Source organism: Tinamus guttatus, unplaced genomic scaffold (genome assembly GCF_059628265.1).
Source record: "Tinamus guttatus ecotype Peru unplaced genomic scaffold, ASM5962826v1 Tinamus_guttatus_pri_ptg000227l, whole genome shotgun sequence".
Taxonomy (NCBI): Eukaryota; Metazoa; Chordata; class Aves; order Tinamiformes; family Tinamidae; genus Tinamus; species Tinamus guttatus.
In genome coordinates, this window is record NW_028288761.1 from 1,988,520 (window position 1) to 2,003,176 (window position 14,657).

At 46.1% G+C, this 14,657-nt stretch overlaps 1 protein-coding gene across 3 annotated transcripts in view; it reads left to right on the forward strand.

Annotated features, from left to right (window-relative positions):
- TP63 (tumor protein p63) overlaps positions 1-14,657 on the forward strand; it is a 103,726-nt gene that overhangs the window by 16,307 nt on the left and 72,762 nt on the right. For 2 of the 3 annotated variants that reach the window (XM_088525540.1, XM_088525541.1), the window contains exons 1-2: positions 4,019-4,415; positions 5,184-5,316. In XM_088525540.1, coding sequence (XP_088381666.1) covers positions 4,210-4,415; positions 5,184-5,316 — 339 coding nt within the window. In that variant the 5' untranslated portion in view covers positions 4,019-4,209. Of the gene's footprint in view, positions 1-4,018; positions 4,416-5,183; positions 5,317-14,657 lie in introns of those variants that run through there. The other variant, XM_010222665.2, reaches the window with a different exon arrangement.

The following is a 14,657-nucleotide window of genomic DNA, read 5'->3' on the forward strand; positions in this document are numbered from 1 at the left end:
CAAACTGATAACTATTTCAGCAGATAATTAAGCGTATAGTTTGTCGATTAAGGGCAGGTCAGGGAAGAAAAGACTTACTGCTATGTCCTGTCCTGTCATAGGCAGTGGTTGGGTACAACAAACAAGGGTTTGAAAGTGTTATCCCCTATAGTGTACTTTAGGATGTGTGGCTGCAGGTAAAAGGGGTCTTGCTTAATTGTTTGTTAATTAAAAAAGCTGCCAGGAGGAACAAGCCAAGATCTCAGATTTGCAAGCTCCTGTTATCTTGTAAGTAACTTAAGGGGTGCTTCATTCAAGTTAGAGAGTTTGCTGCTACAGGAAAGAACTGGAGGGTTTGCAGTAGTGGAATTTATGTATAGGTCTCTTCTAGGCTTTCTCTTCTAGTCTCTTAGAGAAGAGTACATATGGATATTTAGGAAACTGCTTAATTGACAGAATCAATTCCAAGTTAAATGGTGTTTTTTAAAGAAAATGATACCAGGTTTATGTTCTAATAAGATCCTAGGGAAGGAGGCAATTTATCATGCATGCAGGTTAATTCTGAATTGAAGTTGGTCTTCTTGTGCTTTTGACAACTTTCTCCTACTGAGTTTAAAAAAAAAAGTGAGGGGGGAGAAAATCTACCTCTGCAATGTTAGTCTTCACAGGTGCCTTGCATAGGTTGGCTAACTAGCTCTGCAGTCTCCTGTGGAAATGGAGCTGGAGAGGCAGGCAAGCTGCTGCAGTGTTGGAAGAGGGTCTCAAAATTTGCCTCTGTGGGAGTATTAACAAGGGACTGCCTTTTGTCTGGCATAAGTAAACATGCCTCCCTTGGAGGGCATCATTTAAATCCAGATGCTTTTCTTAGAAATGTAATGGTTGGGGTAGGGGAGAAAACGTGACAATTGGAAAATGTTTGGCTCTGTAGCCATGGGGTATTTGCAGGAGGAATGAACCCCAAAAATTGGACATGTTGAGACTTTGTAAAGGTTTGGAGTAAGTTAGGACTGGACTGCATTGGTTCTGTCCTCAATTACTGTGAATCTTGGCAACAGCTCCAGAAGCTTTAGAGACCCAGAATAACTAACTTTATAACTCTGACACCCTGTGTAGCTAATACCTCCCTCCTCTCCTGTGCTGCAGGATGTGGGTGCTATGGAGAGTGTTTCGTTGGAGCAACACTGTGAAAAGCAACTTCTGTGTTGCTACTGACTGGGACCGCAGTGGGTCAGAGTGAGCAAGGCTGAATTGGTTGCTTCATCATTTTGTGACCTAGCAGTTCATGCAGCTGTGAACTAAAACAGGTCATGACATGCCAGGACCTTGTTGCACTGAGACTTTCTGATGGAAAGAAGGTTTTTGAAGAAGGCCTTTTTGTATTTTATTTATATATATATATAATATATATATATATATATATATATTTTGGCTGAGTTGGTTCTTCTGTAAGTAGTAATGAGTTGGTGTGGTTGGTTGCTGTTGCTATATCCATATTGAATTCCTAAAAACTGATTTGAATATTTACCAGCCAGGGCCAGTTGTGAGTGGAACTGGTAAGTGGTAAACAATCCTTGAAGTGAGCACTTAGGTGGCCTGGGAGAACATGTTTGATGGTTTCCCTGCTAGGTGCTCCTAGGAGAGGGCCAGGTGTAGAATATTGAGTAACATGTGGGGTTTTTGATTTCAGTGGCAGAGCACATATGGGTCCATTTGTTGCATGCAGCGAGTATAGCACTCCTTCCTGCTCCTCCAGGAAGGCTGAACAAGATATTTGGATCCTTTGCATAAGGATATTGCCTCTTGTGGCTGGGGACAATCTATGGATTGACTTTGCACCACTCTGGATGGATTTGCCTGCTGGGAACACAGGTGCTGAGTGGCAGTAGCAGGAGTTAAGGACAGGCTAGGAAGGTACTGAAGTCAAGTGAGAGATGGAGGCAGGTTTGAGAGCTGGTGTGTGTGTGAAGAGTTTTGTGTCCTCTATGAGCTAGTTGTAACTTGGTCCTATTGGAATCTAAGCGATGTGTTATGTTGTCCATGTGGCTGTCTAGTCAGTGTGGTTTGTACCTCCTCCTCCATGCCTGGCCTGCAGGGTTTTACCTTTGGTGTCTAACACGAGGGTACTCCGGTCTTGTAGGGCTCTGGAAATGCTTCCTGTTTGAGCTTGTCCTCCCTTTCTGCCTATGTTCTCTGCCACTCATAGGTGATGTGACAGTGGTAAGCCATGGACTTAGCTGTGGTCAAGGCCAGGGGGAGAGCACAGCATCCCGAGTGCTCTTCCTCGGGTCCCACCTCTCTTGCTGGGTGCTTCCCTGGCTTGTGGCTCCTGAGGGATGTAGCTTTAGCCCAGAGCCACTGAGGCAGCAGCCCCAGGCCAGGTCTCCTCTTCCATCTGCTTCTTAGACTGCCTTGGACCACTCACCAGAGGCAAGCCATGGAGAAATATTCTTCCCGTTTGATTGCTGGAAATGGCCCAAGCAGTGACTCTAAGCTGCCTTACTGTTAAAGTCTTTGTGGAAAAATTGTAGATCTCTGAGGCAATGCTCTCCCTGTTACTCACTGTAAAAACTCATTGTAACATTAGTTCTTAATGTACGTAACGGAGGTTTAGGTTTGATGTGTTCATCTGGGTTTTGCTATTCTAGTTTTGAAAGTGCCATACCAAATTGAAAGCATATAACGTGTAATTTCTGATATTTTGGGGGTAACTGCTCTTCTCAGAGGACTTGCGATCCCTCACATTGAGTGAGGGCATGTGTTTGTACTGGAGAGACAGTATTTTTGGACTTTTTGTTTCTTTGGATTTTCATGAGCTTTCAAATATGTTAGTTTCCTGTTCTTGATCAGAAGAAATTAGCAACAGAAGCAGTACCTCGACCTGTTTTGAAGTATGCTCTGCCGTGGCTCTGGGGCCAAAACTACTTAAAAATGACTTAATTTCTATTAACTAGGGAAAACTATCTGCCCTTTTAAAATAGAATTGAGATCTCTCAATCTGTTAGCAGCAGTGGGAAGGACATAAATCTCTTTCAAAACATGATAGAGGCCATATAAATTTGGTCAAAAGATCCGGTTTCCTCTCTGACAACCAGTAGCAGATGCTTCGAGAAAACTTAGAGGAAAACAGCAAGTACTAGGATAATCCTTTCTCTGAAATACTCTTGTTAACTTTAGCAGCTAATAGATGGGGATCTTCCTTGAAAATAATTCCCACAGTAGTGTTTAGCAGCACCAATGAACCTGTCTTCCAAATGTTGTTGTTCTTGGAATCCCTTAGCTCCTGTAACAGCCGTTCCTTTGGCAGAGCAAGTTGCTGTTTAATTCTACTGTGTAGAAACAACACTTGAATATGACAATTTTGGGGCCTACCCATTGTCCGTTTAGGATGAAAAGCCATCACCTGACTGATGCCATTAAGTTGAATGGAGAGTTTGTCATCTGTAAATATACTCAAGAAACTTACCCTTGCATCCCTATAGCCATTGAGTATTTTGACACTGGCATAAAAGCTGTGGTGTTTGAAATTAGAAATTGGCCAGTGGGATGAGAATGTGCAGCTGTGGAATGCACGTGCTCCGCCTTTGTCACTGCTTCCTCTTGGGCCCACCTCTTTCTGTGACACTTGTAGTGACTTAAAGGGATAAAAATGGCCAAGGTGATTACCAGACGTCGCAAGAATTAATCACTGAGGTTCAGATGCTGTTGGAGGTGAGGGTAAGGCAGTAGACAAGTGAGTACAGTTTTATATAAATGTATTTTTTCCTGATCAAAATAGGTAAAAATGAGGTTTTCCCCAAAAAAAAAAAATCTCTGTATTGGTCCAAGGCCTCAGCAGCAGTGGCCAGTATAGGTGAAGCCCCCTAAAAACTGTCCAAGGTCACGCAGTCTAGAGAGGTAGCCTGACAGGCAGAGTGGAGTCATCCATTGGGTCAGGCTGTTTCCTGGTAATCCTTAAGTGCTTTACCTGTTGCCTATAGAGTAGGCAGTGCTGTGTATGCAAAACTCATTTTTAGTGGTGAAATTGATTTTATAATTATTTTTTTCTTCTGTGAGAGTCCTTATGCCACAGCATCCCTATGGATTGCAGAGGGTACTTAGCTTATGTGCAGGGGTAGTCTAATTCTCTCCCTTCTAAATACAGCATCTGCAGTAGGGTGGAATGTACATTGTACAACTGTGAATGTTCCAGGCATTTAGCGTGTCTCCTTTTTCACACAATAGCTTCTATTTATGGGTTTTCATGTAGTTGGGCTCATGTATTCAACATATCTTTGTGTGCGTTTTCTTCTTTGCTTTTGTTGTTTAAGGTTTGTAGAAACTCCAAGCCACTTCTCCTGGAAGGAGAGTTACTATCGTTCAGCCATGTCCCAGAACTCGCAGCCCAGGGAATTCCTGAGTCCAGAGGTGCTACAGCATATCTGGGATTTCCTAGAACAGTAAGTAATCCTCGTGGAGAATCTGTGAGGAGGAGGGAAAGGCATTTTGGCCCAGGATACTTCTCTATTAGATTGCTGAAGGGGAGGGAAGGCAAGAATTACTGGGGCCTTAGTACCTATTTGGCTCAAATCTGTGATGATGGATGGCTCTTGAGCTCTGAAGAAATTTTACATTCAGTCTATGGGGGCCGATGTGGGGTTTGCACAAGACACTCACTTTCTTGGAGACCGTTGTTGCTGTGCTGCTTGCTTCCTACCACTTAAGGAGACTGTTTTCCCCAAAGGACCTGGAGTCATGGCTCAGGAGCTTTCTGTATATCCAGGCTCCATGTGTCAGCCTTATGACCAGAAGGGGTAGGAGGTAGGGTAGCATGCAGTCCTCCTTGTCGTGTCCATTGAAAGAAGTAATTCAACCTATAGTGTCTTCAGCTGTGACTGGATGAGAGTTTTTATTAAACTGCTTCCTTTCCTGGCTTGTCATGACTGATGCTGAGATAGTTTTGTCATAAATCCTCCATTGATACTATCTTTCAGTGATTTAACTCCTGTGCTCTTAATTTTACTGTCCAGGGGAGTAAAATGTCCCTCCAGGTCCAGCCCTGCTCAGGGATTGCTGCTGGTATAGCAGGTGGGGAGGAGAGCATTGAGAAGGAACCACCGTGCCATGGAAACAGTTTCTGATCATGTCTAGTGCCTCCATGATCCCAATATACGGGGAGGAAAAGTTGAGTTTGGTCTGTCTTAACTGCATTACGCTGTTCTTTTCAGGCCAATATGCTCCGTTCAGCCGATTGATTTGAACTTCATTGACGACCCATCAGAAAATGGCCCTACAAACAAAATAGAGATTAGCATGGATTGTGTCCGCGTGCAGGATACGGAGCTGAGTGATCCAATGTGGGTGAGTCTCAAAGAATTTTCTCTATCCTCTTTCCTGGGGAAAGATGAGGAGTTTTGCAAAAGTCATTCTTACTGTGTTGTCCCAGGACTCTCTTCCTCCTCCTTGGTAGAATTGGGACTGTTGTCTCTGAGCAAGGAAGTCTTTTTCCCTCTTTCTGGTGTTTCTCTCAAGAATGAGCCCTGGGCATGGCTCTGAAATGAGGATGGTGGCAATTAACAACTGTGTCAGTATGTCTGGCTAAACTGGAGAATATGTGCCCTGTGAAAAGTGACTCTCTGCCTCTTTCTGTGGCTGCAAGAGGAAGCAGGCTGGCCCTTTACTTGTTCTTCCTCCCCTGATAGATAATGATCTCAAGAGGTCTCTTCCAACCTCAATCATCCCGTGACTAAAGCAATGGCAAGAAAGGGATGAGGAGGTGAGCAGGAGGAAGAGTCAAGGAGTCTCTTGCATTTACCCAGCTGCTTCACCTTCTTTGTGCTGTACTTGCTTAGAGCTTGCTTCTGTGGCCCGAGGGTTGAAAGAGCTGAACTTCGGGGTGCTGTAGCCTTTCTGTTAGCCCTATCTGAGGGTGTTCTTCATTGGCCTGTTTACCTCTTGAAGACCAAATACAAATGAAAATTTGAGTTTTAGGCCATGCCCTTTTTGCCCTCACTATGTCTCCAGATAAGTGAGGTTAGAGAGTGTTTCTAACAAGACTTGGTCATAGGTATCACCCTTCTACAGCTGGAGACTGGAAGGCAGATGTGGCACTGGTGGCTACTGGTTCATTTGCTTTTGACACAAATTGACTAGTTCTTTCTTATTGATGCTTCTGATAGCGAAGTATTAATTGTGCAGACAGAGTAGGAAGCAGGAGGCTTCTGTTTCTCCTGGATTTTTAAATTTGGAGCTAAGAAATGTGTTGTTTGACATATGTGTTTGTCTGGGATGTTCTTGTTCTTCTGTGTTTTCCTCTCAAGAAACTGATAGTAATTGAGGGAGCTGTCAATTTGTATGTGCTCTACCCCAGCATGTTTTCAGCACTGACATTGATTGGCAGTCTGCATGCTGACAGTGCTTGTAACTCAAACAATCACATCTACAAGGAAAAGAGCTCCCAGGTCATGCTGATTGCAGACCCCAGTGCCAGAAACCTTGACCTGTTATTGTCTGTCTAGCATGACTGCTGAAACAGCACAGAACAGGGTCACATTTTCCTCTCTTTCCTTGCAAGATTGCAAAGGATAAATAGGCTACATTGAGGCTGAATACCTGCTGGGCTAATGCTATGAAGCTTTTCCAAGTGCATAGGGAGGTAACTAATGTCTGATGACACTTTGGTTTTTGTATCTCAGTAACCATGTATTCCAAGTAGGCTTGGGGCAGGGTGCAACGTTTCAGTCAGCATCTGGATGTGAGAGGATGTTTCTCATCTTCCCTAGGTTAGCACAGTTCCAGTAAAAGGGTATCCCTTCAGTAGCTGGTTGAAAGTTTCTGCATGTGTGGAGGCGCTCCTGGCTTTCAGGATGAGTGCTGATGGTGTCTTCAAACTGCATCCTTTCACAAAACAAACCCCAACACTACTAGAACTGTCAGCAGAAACTCTGCTCCCTCTGTGCCAAGACGTCAGCTTGCCACGCTTGTGGAGTATCAGCAAACCCTTCCAATGTGCAGGGTTTTTGTGCAGTCTGTGGAGCACTGTGGTAGCTGGGCAGGCTTGTGGGAAGCCCTTGTTCAGAGTCTCCCTCTCCTGTCTGTGGTGCAGTGAAACATTGGTGGAAAATCCCTTCCTCTTGTTGTGTATGAGCAAGGGGACCGGGAGAGGAGGGCAGAGGTGTTTGCTATAACATTACTTCTTGCTTATGAGAGGTTTGTTCTTGGCCTTGCAGGAGGCATTTCTGAGGAGGCTACACTGCAGGGTGGCTTTAAAGAATTACTTTTCACTGACGTGACAAGCTGAAGGGGGAGCAGGGAAATTCCATCCCATCCTTACCCCTAGTGTAATGCTGTGGCTCAGGCGTGCTGTTAAGGGCTGAATATTCCCGTGTTCATTTATAAATGATCTAGTTCTCCTTCACTGGAAGACAGCACCTTCGTTCAGTTGAGTGCTGCACAAAAGCCTTTACAAAGCAAAATATGCATCTCAAACCTGTGCAAACAGCTTGTCTTTTAAAATGAGGGAAGCTCTTTTTACTCCCCTCACCACCACCTCCCTATAAATTAGCAAACATCCCTGACAGGTGACAACTCCCCCTTGCAGAGAAGTCTGTGTTTGCTTTGCTGTTTCTGGGGCTTGCCGCTGCAGCTTGCAGTGGCAGAGAATGTGTAGCCTGGGGCAAGGTGTTTGCTGTTTGTCGGCTTTAATTTGAAATACCTTACAACCGTCTTCCCCTCCAGCTTCTCTTTTCCTTTGGATAGCTTTAGGGCAATAGCTCCCCTTGCACCTGTCTGTCGTGTAACCTCAGCCATGTCACTTCTAGACACGAGGTGCCGCATGCAGCTGATTGCAGCAAAAAGTTGAAGAGGGCAGATAAACACAAAGGAATGCAGCAGAAACAGAGGGGCCCTTGGAGATGAATGGTGAGATCAAGACAGACTGCTCTTTATTACTAGATTTTTGTTAGGTAAAGAACCAGGGCAGCTTTTCTCCAAAATGCACTGCCAAGTGAATTTAAAACAGGTACAAAACAAAAAATAGACTGATTTATTCAAAGTAATGATTTTTTTCATGGGCTTCAAGGCCATCATGATTGGCCTTTAAAATAGGAATTGTGTACTTCTGGCTGAAAAATAAGACTTTCAGCTATAAAAATGTCTATCCTTGATGCAGGTGACTTGTTCAGTTGTATAGTCACTTGTTCACAGCAGACCTGATATTTGGGAGTGAGCTTGCAGAGTGAGTTGGAAAATGAGAGCAAGTCCTGCGCTACTGACACTTCTCATCATGAGCTACATCTGTTTCTTGCTGAGCTGAAACCTTTCAGCTTTCATGCATACTTTTTGAGGAACAAATATCCTTTTTGTCCTGTAGAAGAAAAAAAGGAGCAGAAGAAACTGGAGAGCAGCACTATCTTTAGATGAGAAGAGGTGGAGGGGAAGAAGGTTTGTGGGCCCTGTGTAGAATGCGGCGGTCAGCAGCTTTCCCCCATTTGTGTGCCTTGTGACTAGGTCTTTCACAATGTCCCACGCGGATGGTTTCTGGGTGGCCGGCTTGCAAGGCTGTGTTGGCTGTGCCTCTCACCACCAGTCATGTTAACCACAGGCAGACTGGGAACTCCCCACCCTAGCAGAAGTCTCTCTGTTAATGTAGTTGGGTAGAGGATGCTGGTAGTCTGCATGGGGCATGGAGGAGACTTAGATTCTGCCATGGCTCTGGAGCAGGAGGGAGCTGCGGGTGGCCAGGAAGGTGAGCTGAACCCGTGTCCTTGTGGCCCATTGGGCTTTGACTGAGATGCTCAGCAGCGTCTTCAGCGAACGAGGCAGAAAGCAGCGGCTGTGGGATGTGTAGAGGGGTGGCAGGAGGTTCCCTTGGTTCAAAGAGGATGTTGCTCCTCATGCCTGGAGGCAGGCTGCTTTCTAAGGCTTTCTTCTGTGATGCAGGTGGTATTATATGAAAAACAGGTTTCTTTTGGATGATTAAATGTTCTTGAGCTACTGGGAGGAGGGGGTGCAGAGACCTGCCGCCCCCCCACCACCCACCCAAATGAGTATGTAACAGTGCAATAACCTCTGTATTGCCTTGGAGCTCTCATGGTAAGCTGTCAGGCTACTGTTTGGCTCTGATTTTATACCAGGTGCAAGTGTGTTTTCCTCTGCCACTTTGTGTGAGTCCCTCTGGAGTAGCCCATAGATGCAAAGAGATGCTATTCTAGACCCAAGGTTTAAACCAAGAAATTGAATGGATGACACTCTGCCTCACCACCTCCTGACAAGGGTCTTGCAAAGCAGGCAGAGCTTGGAGAAGTCCTAATGTAGAAAAATGACCATCTTGTTCACAGCAGTGTGCAACTGGACTTCAGGGACCCAAAACCCCTGTGTCAGTGGGAGCAGAAGTGCTGTCCCAAGTGATGGAGCAGCGGAGGATCAGCCTTGCCCCCTCCCCCTTGCACATACCTTCCTTTCATGCCCCTGAGCTAGTGTCCTCCCGCAGCCCCTTGCCTAACCAGTTCAGTGGAATGCCTTTTTACAGACAGTTGCTTTGGTCAGAGTTTTCTTAATGTGCATCTCCCTCCCCGCAAAAGAGCGAGAACATTTCTTGTCAGGTGCTGAAGAAGGCAGGTTTTGTTCTTCCTTAGCTTCTGTCTTCTGCTGTTGTGGGTGTTTGCTGTGTGTGTTTTGGAAGCCCAACTGAGCTGCATGTGCTGCAGACTTCCCCCAGGATCTGGGTCTCTCCTGGGGTACAGGGGGTTGTGGTGCTGCTGCTTTAGAAGACGTAGGGATGAGGTGAGAGTGGTCCTCTTGGATTTGGATATGTCCCAAGGTTGATGGATAGAAAACTTTTGGAGGTGCTGTGAATATTTCATATTTTTGTGACTGCTTCATTGCTATAAAATTCCTGCCTTGGAGGCAGAGGAGAAACTAAACTGCAATCAAGAAGGACTGGTTGCAGCATGGATAGGACATAGAGATATTTGGGCTGGTGGCCTCTGCCTTGGTCCTTGTTGAATGATCATGCTTGATTTGTATGTCTCTTCTAAGTATCTTCTGTAGCCTCCTGGAGGCTCTCAGAGGAGTCACCCCATGCCAGCTTTTGCAAGGTATCTTCCTACATGGCAGCTCACAGACCTAGAGAGGAGCAGGTGTGAGATCCACCTGCACAGCATAGCTGGGCTAGTGAATACCTGGTAGGCTGTTCTCCCTTGGCTTTGCCCTTGAATAAACCAATTTCATATATGAAGTCAGTGGCCACACACTGAATTTCTGTGGCCTTAGGAGCTTGTTGCCTGTGTAGGGCGGTCAGGGTCAGTACCAGAACACTGCTGTGCGAGTATATGGTGGATGGAGAGATAACAAGCAAGTCCAGAAGGGATTACAGGCTCTGTTTCGAGTTAACTTTCATTGCTTGCCTAAAGTTTTTTTCTGGGTCAGAAGAGCTCCACTTGCTGCAAGGTGCCTGAAGAAGCAGATGAACTGATTATGGGTTGAAGGACAGAAGAATGGATGGGCTGTCCCTCACATGCAGGCAGCATGGGCAAACTGGCCTGGTGTGTGTGATGTGGCTGAGATGCAGGAGGAACAGCTCTGTGGAAAAGCTGACTAACACACGGGGTGTGTGTGTTTGCTTCCCTGGGCTCTGGCAGGTGCTGCGTTTAGTTGGGAAATGGTTTTGCACCTGGAGGATAAAGCCAGCTTGATAAGTAGACATGACAAAGTGGGTTGTGTGGCCATCTGTTTCCATGCTTAAGTATTCCTAAACTGGCCATAGAAAGACAGGAAGGACTTTGTACAGCACAGATACATGATCAAAGCTTTTATTAATGTCTGGTTTGTGCTTGAGAGAGCTTGAGGTTTGCCAAGTTTCTCTTCTGTGTGGGTATTTGTTCGTTCTGTAGTGTGCAAAGAAAGTTGAGATTATGCAAAGGCATTTCCATAATGAGCAACTGCATTATTCTGTTGGAACTTTCCCTGCAGCACCTCTCTTGTTTGCAGCTGAACTCATAAGCTTTCCTAATTTAGGCTTGGCTTTGTAGTAATACTGAATGTTTAATCTTCTGCATGTAGGTCTCTCCAAGTGGCCCAATCATGGCATTTAGGGCTGCAGATTCAAATCCAGAAATGATCAGTCCCTTCAGATAAAGGATGCACATGGAGAATGCATTTGTGGTTCAATTTGGATAGGAAAGAGGATTTTTTTTTCTCATTCTGAATGTGTAGTAGGGCTCCAAAGGCATTCCTGTTCATTTAAAATATATATTTTTTTCAATGGTTCCCTTTCCCTTGATGTTAATGCTGGTTCTGGCTGTGGGCCAGAGTTGGCTACATTTCTTTTTGTAGGAATGCAGCAAGTTAATGAGTATGGTGACAGCAAGGGTTTTATTTTTAGTGCCACTTCCCTGAGTTCTTAATGGTATTGAGAAAACAAGCGGGTGATCTGTCTGCTGTGCTATAGATTATTTAAAATTCCTTTAAATATTCTCACTCTAAGCATCTTGCTCTATATTCAATTTGGGAGGAAATAAACTATTTTTAAGCTAAAAAAACAAAACCCTATTGGAAATAAGCCAGGTGTGGTAGGTTTTGCAGCATGCTGTAGTGTGAGGTCAGTGGCTGAAGCAAGATGAGTATTCGTTCTGACCTGCCGCCTCTGGAGAGTTGGCTTTAAATCCCCAGCTCGGATTGCTACACGTAGCTGAGATGGAGGTGGTTGCAATTGCAAGTGCTGCCGTCTGCCTCTGTGCAAGTCCCCTGGAACAAGAGAAGTGGTCACTTCAGAAAACATCTTCCCTGAACAACTAGGGCTGCTTCCAAAAGTCTCTGTAATGCTGCTCGTGCTTCTTGCTGAAGCAGGAAGCAATAGTGCATTAGCAAATATCTTATATAGTTTAGAAGTCTTCAGGAACACTTAATTAAAAGGGATGGTGATCTCGAAACAACAGACTTCAAATATTTTTGCCTCCAGAGCAAGCTTAAAGATTATGCTGTCCTGCAGGGACCTTTATGTCTCTATAGCTGATGGAGATGCCTGTGTATATATTCACACACACTCATATAATTTCTATTGTAAGCACATTTCCATTATTATTCAGCTCTAACCCAATGTTCCTGTAAGTGGTCAGCCTCTTTGTCAGCCCTAGAGCTGGTGTTCCAGCCGCCCATAGAGTGTGGCTGTTTGCAACCAGAAGCATCAGGGCGGCCATACCCAAATTTCATATTAATCCATATTTGTCATCCAAGCTACTGGGAGCAGAGAGGAGAGGCCCTCCTTTCTCCTTGGCTGGAAGGAGGGTGCTGAATCCAGCCACACTGCTCCAGGCATGTGAAAATGCTGCGTTGTAGCCACCCCTTCCACTGTGCTTGTGAGATACCAACTCATGGTAGAGTTGAAACAAGGGTATGGCTCTGAGTGCGACGCTCTGCCATTCAGCTCGGGTACTTCTGCAGTGCCTAGCTTTGCTTTTACAAGTCCTGTCCCATATTAATTCAGCCTCTTGCCATGGCAAAGGCCTGGCACATCCAGAGTCTTGCTGGGAATGTCACTCTGGTTCTGTGGATCCTGCCTGTGGTCCCTTAGCGACTGCCTTTCATAAGGAGACTTCTGGACTAGGTGGTCCATTTTCTACTAGATCTATCTGCCGTCTGCTTTCCAGCTTGCTGTCATTGATTACCTAGCATTTAATTTAACTAGGGAGGGCTCTCCAGCAGCTCTTGGGGTACCGCTGGTGGATGTGGCATGTGAGAGCAGCCAGAGGGCATCCAGGCAAAGACGTGCGATGCAAAATGAAATGCTTTTGCATGGAAAACATAAGGAACAAAATATACCCGCTGGTCCTGAGCATTGCAACAGTGCTGGAAGCAGTCGGCCAGGATTAGCCTCCCCCACGCCAGCGTTACAACCATGGCACAGACATGAGGCGGCAGGTGGGTGTCATAAACAGACCGGGGGAATATAAGGTAACGCGACGCACTCGTGTGATGAGTGCGGGCGGCCAACAACCACGGGGTCAGGGTTTCGCCAGGGGCTGGCAAGGCTCATCTCAAGTTATTGCAACCTGCTGACTTCTATTTATTTATTTAAAATATGTAGTTATTGTACAAGGCCATGGGGGAAGGGAGTTGGTGACACAGTACGGGCTGGTCAGAAAGAGCTGCTCTGATTGTGCCTTTATTAACAGTTGTGCATTTCCTGTAAGCAATCTGTAGTTTATACAAGATAAGGGAAGCATGACACTTTCTCCTCGGCTGCTTACGTAAGCGCCAACCTGGACTGTCAACAGTTGCTTCTCTTGTAATTTAAAAACAAAGACTCTAATCTGTCTCCCACTTTTCCCTTTCAGCTTTCTCTTTCCCAGGCTGGAGCCTTGTCTCCTGCTGGAATGTGGGTCTGTGCTGAAGCCCCCAGCTGCAGGGCTGGGGCTGGCTGCACCTGTGTGGTGACCCAGCACTGGTGGCTTTTGTGTCTGCAGACCACTGCACCTTGTGCCCTTGCTCTGCAGAGTGCAGCTGCTTGTCCTGGGCTCTTGTGCATCTGGTTTTCTCACTTGAGTGGGTGGCATGTTGTGTTAAGCACCTGAAGGTCTTCGGGGGAAGCAGTCTGAATGCTGAGGGATGCTAAAAATCCCTCTGATGGCAGAGCCTTGAACCCCAGAGGGCAGCCAGTGGTGCCCCCATGCAAGGTCTCTGCTCAAGTGCCTGCTGACTTGTGACTTTTGCGCTCATTGGTGCAAAAGTGTTTGCTCAAGTGTCTGCTGACCAGTGGTTGAGGCTGACCAGCACACTTGCAAAAACCTCTCTGTCCACAGAGGATTGCTTCCTCTTTATCTCATTTTCTGTTGAAAACAAATGCTCTTTAAAGTGAGTCGTTACGGTAGGGGGAAAAAAAAATGACAAATAGACGAGTACCATGAATAAAACACAGGCAAAGCGTTCTGATAAATGGCCTCCATGCTCAGTTCTCCCCCACCCGATGCCTTCCAGATTGTGCAGTGCAAAGTGTTCCTGCTTGGTGTCTGTCCTGCATAACCCCCCAGCTGCTCCCTTTGGTGGGGATGACCTCCCTCGGCAGCAGTGGGAGAAGGAGTTGGAGGGGTTTTGCTTGTGCACGTGAGAAGAAAGCAGTGGGGACCTTGCAACATCTTGGCTGCAGAGATGACTCTCTCCAGAGGAGTGTCTTATTAAACGGTGCTCAGCAGCTGGAGGGGAGGCTCCCCCGGGGCTCCGTGCGCCGTCCTAAACCAATATTGCATAGCAGTTGTGAAGGGAACTGGTTTTGTTTCACAATTCCTTTCCTCCCTCTCTCTCCCTGCTCCCCCCCACACAGTGTTATCTCTTGACATGATGCCATTAACTCTCTAATTAGCCCTAGGGGTGTTCTGTGGAGATAACGAGCTATAGGAGCTCAAATAAGCAGCGTGCGCAGATGTTTACCCAGGGTCGGAGGGCAGGCCTGTTGTGACAGCCGATTGCACTGGAGAGGGCACGCTGCTTTGGGGAAGGAAAAGGCGACCTGTGCTGCTTGTGGAAACCAGGAGCAGGGCTTTTCTGTCCTCAAAGTCTGCAGCTTGCTAAATGGGCTGCATCCATGAAAAGTGCAGTTTGAAGTCCTTGGAGAAAGTGCTGATGTTCTATATGAAGCACTTGCAAGTAGGACATGTTTCTAGTGGGAAATCTCATGCCTTTTAAAAGGAAATTCTGGGCATCAGTCC